The sequence below is a fragment of the Marmota marmota genome, unplaced genomic scaffold (genome assembly GCF_001458135.2).
Source record: "Marmota marmota marmota unplaced genomic scaffold, marMar, whole genome shotgun sequence".
NCBI lineage: Eukaryota > Metazoa > Chordata > Mammalia > Rodentia > Sciuridae > Marmota > Marmota marmota.
The window spans coordinates 5,176,568-5,195,819 of NW_026000077.1; the positions used below are offsets into that span (position 1 = coordinate 5,176,568).

Genomic DNA, 19,252 nt, shown 5'->3' on the forward strand with positions numbered 1-19,252 from the left:
CAGGTCTGTCAGTTAACCTCTAAAATTTATTTATCTTTACAAGGATTATCTTTAGAGTGCAACTCATAAGTTGTTGTTCATGGTTAAAAAGAAAGTCCGATGATTTGGAGTCGACCTGAGAGTGCCCCGAACCTTACACCTTCTGGTTTATGACAGCTGCAGGCCTGGCCTACTGGAGTCTCTTCTGGCATGGGCAAGAGAGACTGACCCTTCCCCCAGGAGCAGGGTGAGGGGGTGGGAGGAAGAAGGCCAGACCACAGGGGCCCTAGTGCTCCACCCACCCGGCAGCAGCTGTCCAAGCGGCAGACTGGAGAAACCCTGCCTGTTTGTTGTCAGGGCTGAGAACAGTGGTAGGTCAGCTTGGGAAAATAGATCAGCCTTCAGGACAGACTGAACTGTGAATCAGCTTCTAGCCCCAAATGCACAGCCCTCGGAATGAACGGATGGGTGCACAGTCCCGTGTGAAGATGGCACTAAAAAGCTTGAAAGATCTGCTCTTTGACTTGGTAAACATATTAGAAATTGTGTTTCACTTTTCTGTCTGCAGACTCAAGTTTACAAGTTAATCTGCTGAGCCGTCAGCCACAAGTGAAGTTAGGGGACACCTTTGACCTGTCCTGCATAGCGGGGGCTGACTACTCTGACCTCAGACTGCCTCTCACTATGAGGTGGCGGTTCCAGCCAGATGGGTCTCAAGCCTTTCGTCAGCTAATTCGAGTCACTCACAATGGCATTATCGAATGGGGGGATTCCCTGTCCCAGTTCCAAAAGAAGATGAAGGTTTCACAGTCTTCATTTCGTTCTCAACTCCTAATCCATGATGCCTCTGAGGAAGAGACAGGAAAGTATGAGTGTGAAGTGGAAGTTTATGACAGAAATTCCCTACCCACAAATAGCCCAGCCAGGGCTTCTGCCGTCTCTCACCCATTGAGGATAGTGGTCACTTTACCAGGTAAGTGACACTTGAAATTAATCTCTGCTTTTAAAAAATTCCTCTCATTTTAGGTAAGTTGGAGAAATACACATAAAGAACCCTGTCCCCATATTTGCACTGTATAAGTGAGAACCATATGTTGAGCGCTACCCCAACATAGGGTTCTTACTTATACAGTACAGATATGGGGACAGGGTTCTTTATGTGTATTTCTCCAACTTACCTAAAATGAGAGGACATTAAGTTAATATGCACAGGGTGGCCATTTTGGCTGTCAAATCACTGAACTACTCCACACCAGTTGATAACCACTGCTCTGGGCTCTTTCCCCAACTGCCCAAAAGTTTCTCCCACCCAGAAACTAAAGGGTACTGCCTACCATAGCAGGGACCTGGAGGGCTAAGCTCCAGAAGAGAGGCAATCTTTTTGGTAGGTCTCTTCCCATGTCCTAGCAGTTATTAAATGTTTGGAATGTCTTTCCTAGTGGTAGGGACCATGTAAATTCCATTATAATACCCTGACCTGGGCTGGGGATGTAGCTCAGTGGTAGAGCATTAGTCCGGCATGTGTGAGGCTCTGGGTTCAACCTCCAGCACTGGGGAAAAAACAACAACAACAACACTGATCTACTTCTTTTTAATGTATTCATGTATGAGTCAAGGGGCTGGGGTTGTATCTCAAAGGCAGAGCACTCGCCTAGCATGTGTGGATCTTCGATCCTCAGCACATAAAAATAAAAATGAAATAAAAGTATGTGTCCAACTACAACTAAAACAAAATATTTTAAAAACATATATGAGTCAAAGAATTTATGATTACAGTGAAATATAATCCACCTCATCAATTGCTGATAAAAACAGAGGTTAAAGGTAAGACACAACCTGGAAAAAATTCTGTTATGTTGTGTATCTTCTCCTTATTATTCGCATTGTCTTAGGACAAGGAATTTAGATCTGACAAGCACTAGATAAAAGCTTGGCTTCAGACAAGTCACTTAATCAGTCCAAGTTTTAGTTTCCTCTTCTCTAATTTGCTCATGTGCAACTTAAATGTGGTGACATATATAATGTGCCTAGCACAGTGCCTGATATACCAAGCAGATGCTCAAACACAGTAGCTGTCATGTTCTTTCTGCTGTTGAGCAATACTCTCCATAAAAGTAATGATCTTCTTGTTTATTAAATCATGCCTTCCTTTACTGTTGCCCAAAACCTTTTTTCTTGAAACTTCTTTTTTTCTTGTTCCTATGACAGAAGATTTTCTTCCTTTCTTTCCTAACACTGACTGTTCCTTACCAATTTCTTTTACACGGTTTTCCTCCTCCACCGATTTATTCTTTAAAGACAATTCTTCCTTTGGATTACTCTCTTCCCATGATGCTACACTTTCTCTGGAGTTAGATTCAACCCTACCTATAATTATACCTATATGTTGACAACTCCCAAGTCCGCTATCCTGAAAGAGTTCTCTTCTGATCTCCAGACTCACACCTAATTGCCTCCAAGCCATGTCTACACTCACTGTGTCAAAACATAAACTCACCACTATCATCTGAAGCTACTCCTTCCACATTGTGCCCTGTGTCCCCACCACCTACCAGTGGCCCAATTTGGAAACCTGAGTCATTCACAATCCTCTATGCCCTCCACATGTTCAAATTCTCATGGCGTGACATGCAAGGTCCTTTATAATAAAAGACATTTATGTGTTCTCAGCATCATCTCCTTTTACTTTCCATCCTGGGTTTGAGCTCAAGTCATACCAAATTACTTGCAGTTCCTCAATAATCCATGTTCTCTCTCATTTTAAATTTTCTTCATTCAAGTTCCTTTTTTATGTGGAATTCCTTTGCCTTTTCATCATCAGGATCATTCCTGTAAACCCTTAAGACTTAGCTCACAGTGGTCTCCTCCAAAAAGTCTCCCCTCACTCCTACATGTGGGTTAGGTGGGCTCCTGGATGCTCTGATACTTTGAGTACTTCCCACATAGGTAACACCTGCTATGATCTATAACCCTCTGTCCCTGTATTTGTCCCTTTCTCTCTAAAAGTGAGCCACCAAGGAGCAGTACCCATAGAACCTGGAATAGTTTTGCATGCCATACAGTATGTGATAAATAAATGTTTGGTGAAACAGAGTAAAGGGGTCGTTTTAATCATCTTTTTCATTGCTTTGACCAAAAGACCTAACAAGAACAATTTTAGAGGAGAAGTTTATTTGGTTTCAGTTTCATAGGTCTTAGTCTATAGACAGTCTATAGACAGCTGGCTCTATTCCTTAGGGCTTGAGGTGAGGCAGAATATTGTGGTGGAAGAGTGTGGTGGAGGGAAGCAGCTCACATGATGATCAGAAAGCAGAGAGGGAGAGACTCCACTCACCAAATACAAAATATATACTCCAAAATATATACACCCCCCAATGCCCACACCCTATCTGCCTTCAGTTACCACTCAATTAATCCCATCAGGTGATTGATTCACTTGATTGGGTTAAGGCTGTCATATCCCAGTCATTTCTCCCCTGAACCATCTTGCATTGTCTCACACATGAGCTTTTGGGAGACACCTAACATCCAAACCATAACAGGGACTGGCAACATCAACAAGCAGTTATAAAAGTAGGCTCAGTGACATCAGTTAAAATAAGATTTGAAAAGAAGTTTATCATGCATCTTTCTGACAAAGCAGAAAGGAGAGGTTAAAGGAGATGGACTCCATATTATTGGATGCTTCGCTGTGGAGTGGCTGCACAATTTCCTTTTGTTTACCCATGTTTGAAGGCAGCAATAACTAGACTTTGACAAATTGTGAAACCAGAAATACTCTGGATAGCAAGCACACAGAGCATTAGGAATGCCGCTTTCTTTAATTTGAAACACAAAATGCTGTAGAAGGGGTGTCTGTGCTGAAACACTAAAGCATCATCATGTTGGAAAGAGAATGAGCTTTTCTATATGATACTTCCCTTCCCCACCCAGTAAGGGAAGAATTAGGACCAGTGGGTGCAAGTTACAAAGAGAGAAAACTCAAGTTGATATCAGACAGAATTCTCCAGTGGCATAGTTGTTCCCAGATGGAATGATCTGCATCATTGGAGAATTGTTCAAAGGCTGAATGAGCAGGTCATGTGGCCGCTGAGAGGGAATTCTCACATATGACGGTCACAGGAGGGTTGGCCTCATTGACTTCTAATATCCCTTCTACCTGAAAATTCTGTTTTCTAGCAAAGTAACTGTTTTCATTCTTTTCATTCAGAGAGCAAGCTAAAAGTGAACTCAAGGAATCAATCCCAAGAGATTTCCATCATCTCCAACACCAATATAGAATGTAACATCTTATCTCGGACAATTGGAAACCTTCAGTTAGCAATTATTTGGTATTTTTCTCCCATTTCTTCTAATGCATCCTGGCTCAGGATCCTGGAGATGGACCAAACCAGTGTTGTAAAATATGGGAATGAATTTCATACCCCACAGAAAAAACAAAAATTTCATATGGAGAAAGTTTCCCAAGACTTGTTTCAGCTACATATTCTAAGTGTGGAAGACAGTGATCAGGGCAGATATTACTGTGCCGTGGAGGAATGGCTCTTGTCTACAGATGGTACCTGGAAGAAGCTGGGAGGAAAGAAGTCAGGACTAACAGAACTGAAGCTCAGGCCCACAGGTAATTCTTGTGAATGTGTTGACGCATGTCTTTCTGTAAGATTGCCACCTTCTCTTAGGCAGTTCTTCTATGAAATGATTATGTGGAAGTAGAAATATGACCTAAAGTCATAGGAATAGTGTCTGCCAGGGGAGGTCACTTAAGGCAGTCTGAGGTTTTGAGGAGCTCAGACAGGAACAAGATCCCTGCGATTGGTTTGCTTATCAGCCTGGCAGCCTGGTCTATGCAGCTACCCAGGGCATCGTATCTCCAGATCTCTATAATAACAAGCTGTGTCACTCCAGTGGGGCTCTACTGTAATTTGGCAGAGAAAGAGTAATGCAAAGCATATTTCTCCCACTGTGAACAGAAACTGTACAACTCTATGGGGATGTGTGGAGAAATTGCTTTTCAACATTTGGCTGCCTAAACATAAGGCAAATAAGAGTAGTTAACTGTTGGAATGGCTGACTGAGGGAATCTCCTCTTCCTCGGGAGATCTTTAAAAATGTAATGGAAGTTCCATCCATTTACACTGGTCTAAGAGTGTTGCTGTATAACTGTGGACAGGCTTGATTGGCTCTCTTGGCATTGGTTAGGTCACCTCCACTGTTGATTAAAATGAATGTCACAGCTAAAGTTTGGGAACTTGACCAGATCCATATAGCATAATGCAGATAAGTCAAGCTAACTGGGTGCTCAAAAGACTATTCTCGAGGTAACATCAAAAATAAGACTAAAATCGAAGATTACTATAGATTAAGCAATGGGAAAGAAAAGATAAGTAAAGCACAGCTCTTAAGGAGCTCACAGTCTGTGGGAGCAGCAGGGGATAGCTTGGTAGCAGGATTTCTTCCTGCTGCTCTGGATCCCTGTCTCCTTCTTTGGGCCCCTCTTCCTCTCCCTGCTAAGCATGAGAGTTCCTCAGGGATACACTCTGGGCCCTTTTGCTTCTTATTCTCTGCTTTCCTCAGAACTTTCTAAACTGCCCTGGTTCTAATTGCCACCTCAGGGTGATAACTCTAAGCCTTTATGCTTAGCCCTGATCTCCCGAGCTCTGGGCCTTTAGACCCAGCTGCCAGCTGTACGTTTCTACTTGGTTACCCCAGAAACCTCCAACCTCAGCCTGCCCCAGTTGCACTTCTCCTCTCTGCCAACCCACAAGACTCAGACATTTTTCTGCATTTGGAATCTGTGTGACTGACATCACTGCCTCCCAGATGTCCTGGTCCAAATCTGAACAGTGTGTGTATGCCCCTTTCAAGGAGGCAGACACCTCTTGTCTTGAGCCAGTACTTTCTGTGTGGAAATGTGGGGTCAGTGTCGTTAGACTTTTTAGTATATAAAAAAATTTCCACAGTCTTTTTTGATATCTCCCAGTTTGAGAACATTTACAACTATTCAAATTCTTTTAAAATACTGAAGGTGTCAAATAAAGCCTCTTTGCGGGTTAGGTGTGATTGTGGGTTGCGATTATGCATCCTGGCTTAGGAAAATAAATTAAAGAAGAACCTCAAGAAAAGATATCGAGAAGGCCAAGTGCAGGGGTGCATGCCTGTGATCCCAATGATTTGGAGGCTTGAGGCAGGAGGACCGAAACTTCAAGGCCAGCCTCAGCAACTTAGCAAGAACTTGTCTCAAAATAAAAAATAAAAAGAGCTGGAGATGTAACTCAGTGGTAGAGCACCCCTGGGTTCAATTCACAATATCAAAAAAAGAAAACCAAGACAAAGCTAAAAACAAAAAACAAAACAAAACAAAAAAGATATTCAGAAGGACAGTCAGCCTTGTTGGAAGAAAACTTTCTCTGAGGCCAAGGAAGAAAAATATTTTTGAAGAAAATAGATTTTAGTGATAAAACCACAGAGAGAACAGAAAAACACTGGAGGGTCCCTTGAGCTGGGAAACTGGGCCCCACCACAAGTGTAGTGATGGAACTGGAAGTCAGATTGTAATCAATTAGGGAGTCAGCGAGGAAACAGTTTCACATAAACTAATATTTTACATGCTTTTCCATGTAGGAAAGGGGAGAGCAAAGACAGTTACAAGTGTCTGATATCAGACAAAGTTGTTCTTTAAATAGCTTAATAAGTGCATTGAGAGGGGAGTTGAAAATGTAACGCACACTATAATTTCTTGATTAATATTAGTTTTTGTAATTATATCATTCCTAATCCTTACCTGCTGGTGAGTGGGAAGGGAGAGAAAAACATCAAAATCTTTTTAAACCATAGTCTAATCAAATAACTTAAATAGCTCCCTTGGGTGGTATCCTACCACTTGTATCAAAATGTCGGTCTCTCAAATGGCCTCTTCTCTCTGTGTCTATACCTGAGTGATTCCTGGGTGTTTCAGAGGAAGGCAGTTTGCTGAGAATGAGGGCTAATGGTGTGACAGGCAATTTGAAGGGGAGCTGGCAGCTTTGAATAGCCCCTCTGGGAATTTGAGTCAGATGTTGACCAAGGGGAAGTGAAAGCAGCAGCCATAAGGGCCTGGCGGCAGCCGGGTGGTTTTCCATAGCAGGGTCCACCAGGCTAGCGGCAGGAATAAGAAGGGAAGTGGTTGGCTTGATTCACGCCCGAGAATGTTCCCGCAGTTGTGAAGGAAAGGGCAGAGATCAAGGAAAAATATTAAAGGTGAAGAATGAGTCTGGTGTCTAAAGAATACCAGATAGGATCCTTCCAGCAAAAACTGGATTTTCCAGAGGAGGCATCCAACCTAGAAGTCTGTGTTCTTCTCTAACCTATTGCCCTTTCGTCCTCTAGGAAGTAAGGTTCAAGTCTCCAAAGTTCACCACACGGAAAATGCTACCGAGCACAGGGAGGTGGCCCTCAGCTGCAGCCTGGAGAGCTGGGGCAGCGAGGCCTCCCTGTACTCTGTGACGTGGTTCAGGAGCAGAGGAGACACGGGGAGCCAGATGCTGGTGCACCTGCACCATGACGGCTTGCTGGAGTATGGAGAAGAGGGGCGCAGGGGGCACCTGCACTGTGCCCGTGCTTCCCCTACAGACTTTGTCCTGAAGCTTCATGCAGTGGAGATGGAGGACGCCGGCATGTACTGGTGCAGGGTGGCCGAATGGCAACTTTATGGTCACCCAGGCAAGTGGGTCAGCCAAGCATCGGACGAGTCGCAGCAAATAGTGCTCAGGGTGCTGCCTTCAGGTAACAGGGGTTGATCTTCCGTGGGCTGGTGTCCTGAGAATATTTGGCTCTCCATTTGTGCTTTCTCTCCCAGCTGTCTTGCTCCTCCTTCAGGCTGAAGGCATTTCTCAGATTTCCTAAAGAAGATGACTTCACTATCTCTCATTAATAACTCTCAGTGGTAACAAACCACTGGGACTTTGATCATGAAGGTCACGTTAACGCTTTTCATTACTGTAACAAAGACCTGAGATAACCAACTTATAAAGAGGAAAGGTATAACTTGGCCTAAAGCTTTAGAGATTTTAGTCAGATGATCAGATGCTTTGGGTCTATAGTGGTACATCATGGCAGGAGCATATGGCAGAGCAAAACTGCTCATCTAGTGACCAGGAAGTGAAAGAGAAAATGATAAAGGGACTATTGTCCCACTCTCCCCTTTGGCACACTGCCAGTAACCTAAAGACCTCCTACTAGGCTCCACCTCCTAAAGGCTCCACCCCCTCCCAAGAGCACCAAGCTGGAGGGGCCTTCACCACACGGACACTTGGGGAACACTTTCAGACCCAAACTGTAGCAATGGTCATTTGGTGTGCTCCTTCTTGTTGTCCCTTGAAAGGCATCAAGGAAAAAAGTGTGCCCTATAGAACTTATTTACAGGTTCCAGAAAGGAGGGCAGCCACTCAAAAACCCTTGGTCAGGGACTGACCATTTTCTATGCACAACCTAGTACAGTTCAGCATATGATAGTCACTTATTAAGCATGTGTTCATAATAAAAACTAGACGCTGGTGTTCGATGGCTGGGTACAACATGTGCAGCTCATTCTCTTAGCCACTTCTTTCCAGTGAGGTTCAAGAAGCAGGTGAGAGGTGAACTGTGAAATAAACTTAGCATGGGAAAGGGCCATTGGAGAAGTAGAGGTATAGATGGGGACCCCACACCAGGGAGGATAAATGGAAATGATCAATAAGGTAAAGCTGCTTTAGTGATGCTCTGTAGGAGAGAAAGTTGCTATCGAGAACATAAGGCAACTCTCAGAATTAGGACAGTTGCATCTCAGCCACAGCCGGGCTCTAAAGTGGAAGTCAAAGTGATGTGATTACTCCCAGGGCTCCATCATCCTCAACCCCTGTCCCTTCTTCAGATTTTTTTTTTCTCTCAAATGTCCAGATAGAACTTTTTTTCTTATTAGCCCTTTGTTCCAACATTTATAGGAGGTCCCACAACCCCTGAGCACATTCCATACATGTTTTCCCACTGGAATTCTAAGGCTTTGTAGAATCAGCAATTTTTTCAGTAGAATAAATAGATAATAACAGTAAAAAGTACATATTCTGTGACTAGAAAGCACAGCTCCTCTGGGGCAGTCGAGATCCTTCATAGCATATATATGTTGTTAATCTCAGTGGAATCCTTGTAAAACAGGTGTAAAGTTTTAAAAAGACAAACTCTGGAAAGGAAACATTAAAAATTTAGTGGTATTTATATTCTTCACAACTGAAAAAGCTCAAAAGCCTGTGCCATGACCAACTGAGGATTTTCAGCGTGACTAATGTCAAGGATTCTCAAGGAAATCCTTATAATATAGCACCTTGAATCCTCCGCCTCACTGTTCCTCTCTGGTGGTTGGGGAGACAGTCTGGGTGATGAAAAGTTCCCAGGGGTTGAAGTCAGATAAGCCTGGGCTCAGATCACAGCTCTGCCACCTATGAGCCATGAAATCATACCATAGGTACGTGACTTCTGTGAGCTTCAGCTTTCTTGTAAAATGAAGATCAAAATGTAAATGTGTTTTAAAGTACCCAGTATAATCCCTGGCACATTACAGGTGCTAAACAAATGCTAACTCCTTTTCCTCTTATGCCTCCAAACATGTTACACACATGTATGTATATAATTCATATATGCACATATATACATAGTTGTATGTACACCTATGTGACAAGTTCTTTTTCTTTTGTGATGCTAGGGATGGAACCCAGGGCCTCACGCATGCTAGGCAAGTGCTCTACCACTGAGCTACATCCCCTGACAAAATAATTTCATTTGTTCAATAATTAAATTTACATGAGGTTCTGAGAATACAAAAAAAATGTATATTACGAGGTATATACAGGACTTGGAGTCCAGAGTGGGAAGTCAAGTCCAACATGACAGGTGTTGTTGAAGAAGCATTCTCAGGGTGTTAAAGGAACAACTGAGCTAGGTGAGGGCAGGGTAGGAAGGAGATCTGGGAGGGTCCCCTAGGTATAAGGACTGTGCTACAATGGTGACAGCTGAGACCAGTGAGATGAGGAAGGCACAGATCTTGGGTACATCTGGTATCTGAAGCTAAGGAAGGGCACTTTATCATGCAGTTATGGGGTGTTGCTGAAAAAGTCCAAAGAGGGAAGTGACAGCATCAGATCTGCATTTTATAGAAAGTTCCCACTGGCAGTAGTATTTCTGATCAATTGGAGCAAAGGCAGACAGAGCAGGGAGAATCATCTGAAATTGTAGGAACCCGATGAGACAAGATGAATTAAGGCAGTGCCAGTGAGACTGAGAGAAGGACAGCATGAGGCATTAGGAGGCCTAATCTTCAGGATTTAGATACTGATTAGATATATGTGGGCAATGAGTGGAAGGGGAAAATCGAGGATGACTATTTGGATGCTGGCTTAGGTGAACAGTGATGTCACTGACCAAGCAAGGTAACACAGGAGCAAGGTTTATAGGGGGAGATTAGTTCAATTTTGAGTAAATGGAGCTGGCATTGAGTTTGGATTATGTGTGAATTATCAAAAATAATATGTCTGATAGTCATGGGGGCTTCTAAATGGAATATGCAGCAGAGTTGTACATTAGGGGCTATTAATTTATAACTGATGATGCTCAGAGATGGGTCCCTGAGACATATCACTATTGATCAGGAGAACAGAGAAGCAGACTGTGAAGGAGGAGATTGACTGTGATGGCTGGGAAGTAGGAGGAAAATTGGAATTCAGTGCTATCACAGAAACCCAGGACAGAGAGGGCATCAAGAGGGAAGGGAGAGGCAACGTGCTGGACAGTGCAAAGAAATCTTAGCTAAGAATGGCGTTTCCATGGATTTGACAAGATAGGAGGACAATTGCAGAACAGTAAAGAGAGAAGTCAGATTGCACTGGTCTAGAAATGAGCAAGCAGCCCATCAAGTACAGATGACTCTCTCAAGAGCTATAACGGGAAAGAGAGAAGACCACAAACATAGCAAGAGGTGTCAGGGAGAGCATTTTCGTTCTGCTTTATTTCTGTGTTGCTTCAAAGATGGTAGGAACTTGAGCACATTCACACTGTAGAGAGGAAGAAGGCGAAGTGCAGAAGAGACTAGACACGGCTGACACCCGGCACTGGTAGTGCCTCACGGCCCCCTCCACACCTTCTTCCCTGGTCAACCTCTAATCTTTCACCCACCAACTGAGCTGCTGCTGTCACCGTGAGCCACCTTGCTCTCTTAGTCATCACGACCACATTCACCCACCACCACTGCTAGACTGACCCTCTGAGCAGACAAAGACTATGCGTGTCTTGTCCCCATCTGGCTCCATCTGGCATGCAAGAGATGCTCAGATACTTACTGAGTCACAATCCCATTCCTGGAGAGTACCAGTTCCATGTGTTAAAAAGTACCCAGGTCACATATAATATACTGCTAATTGTCACTTCTCAGTGGCTTTCCACCCCCTCTATGGGCACCCCGGGTTGGGTTAGTTTTACACATTAGAGTCGTGGAGCAGGGAACTCCAGTGAAGGCAGAATAATTAAGAGGCATTCCCTGGGAGAACGGACCTTACCTTTTCTTCTCCATCTTACTTCCTTACCAATGGCCAAGCCAGGACAGGGCTTACAGCTGCCTGAGTCTGTTTGCCTCATCCTCAGGCCCTACATATGAAGTTCTTTATTTTTTGAAGAATGGTCTGGATTAATTGATAGGCCAGGTTGTAAGGCTTTCTGGGGACTGGATTATTTTAGTAGTGTAGTACTTGTAGCCATTTCCCAGCTCTTTTGGGGTGAGGATTTATTGAGAAGGTGGATTCTTAAAGGAGACACACATCCTACCACACTGATGTTCCTGGAGAGGTCATGTCATTTGTTTACCTCTCACCCCTGCCTTCAATGAGGCCTGGCACATAGCACTCAACACATGCTTGATCAAAGAATGAGCAAGTCTTCCATTAAGTTGAAATGGAATGCTGACAGGGTGTTACTGATTCTGAGATGCACCTGATATCAGAAGGCCTTCCCCCACTTTTATTTCTTGGCAGGAACCACTCTTGCATGTGTGGTATAGCCAATTGCCCAAGTTTTGGATTGAGGGGTGGAGAGGAATTGGGAGCCCCCTTATCATCCTACACTTCTCAGAAGTCAGTGTTTCTGAGATAGTATCCAAAAGGAGGCTCCCTATGGCTGTGGGAGGAGCAAGTTATAAACTAAGCCTCATGATAAAGTATTCTCATTAAATTTTTTGGCTCTGTTTTGCAGGGCTTGTACTTTGAGCATTGGACACTTTGATTGACTCAAAATGCCAAACCCTGATGGTTTTGAGTGTCACCAATTCTAATCCAAATATGGGTGAGAGGCAGATGGTGGGAAATGGTGATGTGGGATCCAGAGAAAACACTGCCCTCCCAGGAGAGGTAATTTAGAAGCACTGGAGCTGACAGTTGGTAGCTGCTGGCTAATTCAGCGCTGTGAGGAGTGCACTTTGCCGTCCTTTGATAGCAGATTGCTCTAAGCAGAGCATCCTCCTCCCCATTAAGACCATCAAGGCCTCTGGCAGTCCCTTCATGCAGAAGATTACAGTCCCAGGGGCAAAGAAGTTCAGTACCAGATTTCTTTTTCCCACCACCCATGTGCCAGCCCCATCTCACCATCATCATACCACCATCTTAGCAACTGTGAGACTTGGTACAGCCAACTCCCACCTCAAATTCTCGGCCTCCCGTGACTAGAAAGGAAGCCAGAGCCTTTTAGCTGAAGGTTGCCCAGGTTTGGGGCTAAGGATGAGATTGAAGAGAATTTAGCTGGTAGAAGAACTTGGCCAAGACTGTCATGTTAACTGGCTTTCCATCTCTGTGACAAAATACCTCAGATAAACCTTTGTTTATCTTTTTTGTGTGTGTGGTGCTGGGGGTTGAACCCAGGGCCTTGTGCATGCCAGGCAGACACTCTACCACTGAGCCACATTCCCAGCCCCAAGAAAGTTTTCTCTTGATTCATAGTTTTAGAGATTTCAGTTCATAATCAGTTGGTCCATTGTTTTGGACCTGTTGGGAGGCAGTACATTATGGCAGGAGTGTGCAGCAGAGAAAGCTGCTCACCTCATAGCATCCAAGAAGCAAAGAAAAAGGAAGAGACTGGTGTCCCATGATCCTCTTTGAGGGCATACCCACAGTGACCTAAGATCTTCCAATAGATCCCCCTCTTAAAGGTTGTACCAGCTTCTAGTAGTGCCAAGCTAAGGACCAAGCCTTTAACACATTAGCTTTTGGGGGACATTCCAGATCCAAACTATGGCACATGTGATGCCTGAATGAGGAAGCAACAGGAATCCTCTATATAGTCTTTTGAGAGTAAGTTGTCTGCAATTTTTCTCAGCTTTCTCAGTAGCACTCTAACTAATATTGATTGTTTTCTGAGTCAACAAATGCTATTAAGCATTATGTTAAATGTTGTATTGTGCATTATCACATCATAACTCTAGACATTATTATCCCTGTTTGTCTGATGAGGAAACTAATGATTAGAGAGGATAAGTAACTTCCAGTAAGTTGAAGCATAATGATTTGAACCCAGCTCTCTGAAATATAGTAGGTGCTCATTCGTTACTCTGCATGAATGCCCATGGCCAGTGACCTCTGCACCTAGTCCCGGCTCCATTCTCTTTCAGCATTATCTATGCTTCCTTTTAACCATGGCTTCAGTGTGCTCAGATGAGACCTGGGACAATAACTGTAATCAAGCTGGATCATTTGGGAGAGGAGCTGGTAGAATGTGGAGAGGAGATGGTAAAGAATTCAAAATCTGGCACTGCCATTGCTCATACTTCCAAAAAGAAAAAAAAAATAGCATGGAGAATGCAAGTGAGACCAGAAAAAATCCCGGCCACAAACCCCTGTAGCTCTTTGCCAGCCCATTCAGAGCTGCCAGCCTCAAGTTCAGGAGGATCCTTACTTTTCATAATACAATGGCGGCTGCCCCTTGTTCCCTTGTGAAATGCATTCATACAATACTGCATTCATTAGGCTCCATTGAGGTCCTGTGGATAAAGTGCTGCACAAGATAAAAAGACTCATAAGACACAGGCCTTACCTTCAAGGAACACACAATACAGCACTTGAGCAAATGTCCAGATTCTTTCTCATTTTTTTTCAACATGTAAAATGCATTAGCAATGCCCAAAATGGAATTCTTACAGCAGGAGATGGGTCATAATGACCTATAAACCTGTTTTCATCTCGAAGAGTCTATAATTCTATGAATCCTATAGCTTAACCTTTGAAGAAGAGATTGCTTATGTCGTTACAATTTTCCAAGAAAAGCACAGCTATTGATAGCATGCGATTTTTTCTGAATGGCCCTGATTTCAAATATCATGTCATAAATAAATGCAGTTGGTAGGCTATAATTAGTGGTCGGTATGTCTTTAAGCCTATGACTTTCTGCTTCAAGAGTCTGTAAACGTGGTCTTTTGACCGGTTGTAGCTCAGGGCATCATTTGCTGGAACCTGTGGTGTTTGCAATCCTCTCCTCTTTGCTCCCTTGACCGAGCGAGCGGCCAGGAGCCACTCTGAGGCTGCTTGTGCGTGCTCCACGTGTCTGTCTGCTGATGGTGCTTCCCTGTGGACTGCAGCTGTGGGAGGATCACATACTTCAGCACGACTTTATATAGTATCTTTGGCCTGGGTGGTTGCAGTCAACCTGATTTAATTCAGATCAGCAGAAGTTATTGAACATGTGTCCTAGGCACTGTAGGGGGTGTAGAAACACATGACACTATCAGATGTATTCGATAGCTGTAATAAAACAAAGAGATGGGTTAAAGGGGAGGAAAGAGGTCTAAACAAAGGGCTGTGTGAGAGGGGAATAAGCAGAGACCTGTGCCCAAGGCCAGGTAGGAGCACCAGGAAAGGAAGAGTGATCTGGCTAGGCAGGAAGGACCTGGAGAATTAGGTACAGGGAGGGACAATTGAGCAGCCCAGAAAAGGAGCCCAAGAGGGTTCTGCTTGGAGGCCAGGTATGGGTCAGGGAGGGAAGTGCTTCTCTCTGCAGGCTCAGATGTTTACGAGGACAGTGCAGTGTGGTATGTGTTTCAGAAGCAGCAGTGGGAATAACTCAGTTAAAAATTCAGGGCTGGCAACATAGTTGAGAACGAGGGCTGAATTATAGATATCTTTTCTGAGGAAGGAAGATTAAAGGAGAGGTTTTCTTTTTCTTTTTGTTTTGTCTTTGGTTTGTGCTGGTAGTTTTAAGTAGGTCATTGGAAACTCCAGTGGTTGGAAATTGCTGGGCAAGGGGGAGTTGCGAGCATTAGGTGAGCAGAGCTGTGCATTCCAAAGGCCTCTCCCAGCAAGCACCCTGTCCTGGGCTCCCACATGTCACTTGACCCCTTTGTGTTTACATATATTTGCCTGTAACATTAAATTGAGAAATGTGCATGACTGGTTAGTCCAGATAGGTGGGAGAATGACATTCTCTGTATTTTCCTCCCTTTCATTGCAGAGACCACGTTTCCTTCCCGGATCTGCTCCTCGACACCTTTACTCTACTTTCTTGTCATCTGTCCCTTGGTCATGTTTGTTCTTCTGCTCATTTCCCTCCTCTGCTTATCCTGGAAAGCCAAAAAGCTGTCGCAGCTGAGTCTCAGAGCGCAGAAAGACAAGTCTCTTTGGGTGGGTCTGAACGGAGCTGAAGGCTGGACCACAGATAGGAGGAAGCACCAAGAGGAAGATGAAGACAACTGACTCCTGAGAGGCACCTGCATCTGGTGGAAGGAGCACATGGGGACTTTTGAAGTGAACTTACCTGGGTGTGAACAAATCCTGGTCCTGTCCTTCCCTACAGCTGTGGCCTTGGGCAAGTTGCCTGGGAATCAGAGGGAACATTTAATGAGCACTTTTTTTTTCTTAAATATACATTTTTTTGTTTTTTTCAAAGAAGAAATAAAAATGGTCAACAAATACATGAAAAAAATGTTCAACAACCTTAGCAGTAATGGAGAAAGAAATTAAAACTATATGGTGCCAGGTTATTTACCCCTTGCAACTTTCAGACGCAGATAGCATCATCATTACTCAGGCTCTCCCTGACCACGCCCCCTAGAGGTTGTAGGTAGAGAAGTGCCTCCCTCACACAGATTGGAGGGTCAGATGAGCCCTGATGGTGGAGTCCTGGGTGGGTCCAACCCTTCCTTGCCCTTTCCCTTCCCCTCTCCCTCTTCTTGGGTCTTCTCTTCATTACTAATTTCCTGGAAACACTGGTAGCCCAGTTAACATTGGCTTGAGGTAATCTCTTTCTTCCAGGTAAGAGGTACAGGAAAGAGCCCAACGTCAGCAAGGCAGAAAGAATTGGGAACATTCATTCATTTACCTAAAGACTGCCTCCCAACCAGAATGTAACATCTTTCTAGACCAGAAATCCAATTTTTTTCCCCCTATCCCATCTACAAATCCCTACTCAAGAGCTTAAGAGTAGGTGAATCAATACTGGTTCTATAAAACATTTTGTAGCTTGAGGATTTGGGGAGGAAAGGGGGAGGGTGTTTGCTTTTATGCCATAAGATTTACTAAGTCATTGCTGAGAAAAAGCTTTTTCTGTTTCATGCAGTAGTGCTACACTTAGGCCCCCAAGGCCGGCTCCCCTTCTTCCCCCACCAAAGGACCCATCCATTGGCTCCAGGGCATCTTTCCCATGACCTGACAATTCTGGGCAGCAGGAAAACATTGTGGTAACGTGTGGAGGAGGAGGGGTCAGTAGTGCCACTAGGTCCTCCTATGTTCTCAAGGCAAGCAGCAGGTCAAGTCTGATTCCTGGGGATCCCCTAATCTCTGCCTGGAAAATTCCAAAGGTGGGGGGATTTAAGGCTTGAGGCTTTCAAAGGCTGTCCCCCTCAGGCCTGGGGTCTTCTCACCTTTGTTTCAAAAGCTGCTCAGGCCCTGTTTTATCCAGAATTGGAAATCAATCAATGCCACCTAAAAGACCTGAGAAAATACGTCTATTTATTGTCAATGTGACCAACAGGGTTGCTTTATGGCTTAGCAATTTGCATTTCCAAGGAGAGCAATTTATTTTTAATTATTTTATCAGGCGCGTGATCCTCTCCAAATTTAATTAGTTCCTTTGCTCCTTTGCAAGCAGATTATGGGTGGCTATGAGAACCTTTACTCTAGACCTGCAGGTTTCTTAAATTCATCTCCTTTTTTAGCCTCATTTGAAATACTCCAAATATTTTCTTAAACGTGTCAATACTTTTACTACTTCTCTCCCAGGTGAGGGAGCATATTTTTACTGAAAACAAAACAGAAATAAAGACTTCTTAGAAAGTCTGATGAACCCTTTCCCTGCATTTTTTCCCCCAGAAACTTGTATTTTAATTGGGATTTGGGAAGGAAAGAAAGTACAGTTGAGCCCCAGCCAGAGAATCACAGAATAGACAGTGGATCTGCCCGGCTGCCCGGAGCTCCCTTCCTCTGTCCCACCTCTCTTCACCTGGATACAACTTTCTTGGCCCAAATACCATTCCTTCACATTTGAACCCAGCACAGTGAACTCAGCACAGGGCTTGCACAGAGAGAGACTGTGCTATCAAACTGAGCACTAAGCCAAGGAAGGATTCCCAGCAAGCCCTTGCAGCTTGCCAGCCACTGTAACAGGCACACAGGGCCCAAGTGATGATTCAAACATGGCCTTGTGCCCCTGGGACCATTGCCTTGTTTCTGCAGATGCTCTCTGCCATAAATGGGACCTCGATTTTCTTAGAAGCTACATCACACTATTGTCCCATAGTGAGTTGTCAGGCAACTAAAACCCCAAAGTTACCTTCTACTTCCTTTTTTTTTTTTAACTTTTGAACTTCTAGAATAAAATTTGCTTTGATCCAATTCAACAAATATTTTACATGAAACCTCTTTCCAGTTTAATGTTCAAACTTTAATGTTCAAAGTATAATGGAAACCTTCACTTTCAACGCATTGATTTCAACTTTTTCATCCTGATAGTTAATATTCTGTCCATTTTACCCATGTATTTTGTTCCTGGGAAGCTTGATTTGACCTGTTATATCTGAATCTGTTTTGAACCTGACTGACTTAATAAATAATCTTAGGTTCTGAGGACCAGTGTCAAGTCTAAGACTTTCTGCCTTTTGAATCTTCCCCACCAGGCTCATCCTAGAGATGGACAGCTCACTACCTCCGCAGTATTCCACACCATCATACTGTGAACATACTCTGTCAAGACCAGAAAGCCATGGTTGACCCTTTCATTATTTTCAGTCTATTGAGGCAAGGCAGAAAATGAATGTAATGCAAGAAAGTCACCTGCCATAATTATTTCTCATACTTGAACAGGATTCCTTCATCATCTCAGAGTCTTATGGAATCCCCTTCTAGAAGGGATCATTATTCCTGTTCTACAAGTAAGGAATTGAAGCTCAAAGAAGCTGGGATTTATCCAGGGTCCCCCAACCGTATGCAAAAAAGTAAGAGCCAAAATTTAGGTCTGCTAACAAGTTCTGGACTCTCTCCACAATAAGCACTATGGGGAAAACCTGGTGGTAATAATACCTCCTCACGTGTGTGTTTAAAACTTATCTCCACATAAGATCAGGTTCTTATGTGGAGATAAGTTTTAAACCATGTCAAATTGTAAGTGAATGGGGCTGGGGATGTGACTCAAGCGGTAGCGCGCTCGCCTGGCATGCGTGCGGCCCGGGTTCGATCCTCAGCACCACATACAAATAAAGATGTTGTGTCCACCGAAAATTTAAAATTTTCTCTCTCTTTCTCTCTCTCTCTCTCTGTCACTCTCTCTTTAAAAAAAAAAATTGTAAGTGAATGTCAGTGTAACCCATGTTTTTCCAGGTCTTAACTGCCTGTGCACATAAATGAAATTATATCAATCATAAATGAAATGATATCAATAATAGTAATTCATATTCTATAGGTTTTAGTCACAGGTTGCTTACGCAGGGTCTTGCCCATTGTATTAGTCAGCTTTTCATTGCTGTGACCAAAATACTCAAAAAGAACAACTTAGAGGAAGAAAAGTTTATTTAGGCTCATGGTTTCAGAGGTTCAGTCCCTGGTGTGCTAACTCCCTTGCTCTGGGTCAGAGGTAAGGCCCAGAACAATGGAGTTAGCACATCATGGTGGAAGCAGGTGGTGGAGGAGCACTGTTCCATGGTGGCCAGGAAGCAGAGAGATAGAGAGGGGAAGTGGGGGAAGATGGACCCTTCCAGAACATGCTCCCAGACACCCACTTCTTCCAGCCATGTTCCACCTGCCTACAG

At 43.8% G+C, this 19,252-nt stretch overlaps 1 protein-coding gene and 1 non-coding gene across 4 annotated transcripts in view; one reads left to right on the forward strand and one right to left on the reverse strand.

Annotated features, from left to right (window-relative positions):
- The window catches only part of Cd101 (CD101 molecule), a 35,471-nt gene extending 17,394 nt beyond the window's left edge, over positions 1 to 18,077 (forward strand). Inside the window, exons 6-10 of one of the 3 annotated variants that reach the window (XM_048814567.1) lie at positions 548 to 952; positions 4,190 to 4,600; positions 7,345 to 7,740; positions 15,466 to 15,754; positions 15,790 to 18,077. In XM_048814567.1, coding sequence (XP_048670524.1) covers positions 548 to 952; positions 4,190 to 4,600; positions 7,345 to 7,740; positions 15,466 to 15,707 — 1,454 coding nt within the window. In that variant the 3' untranslated portion in view covers positions 15,708 to 15,754; positions 15,790 to 18,077. Of the gene's footprint in view, positions 1 to 547; positions 953 to 4,189; positions 4,601 to 7,344; positions 7,741 to 15,465 lie in introns of all 3 variants that reach the window. The other 2 variants (XM_048814566.1, XM_048814568.1) reach the window with 2 other exon arrangements.
- On the reverse strand, positions 12,862 to 12,934 carry Trnaa-ggc. The gene has a single exon. It is a non-coding gene; the product is annotated as a tRNA-Ala (tRNA).
- Positions 18,078 to 19,252: the final 1,175 nt, after the last annotated feature.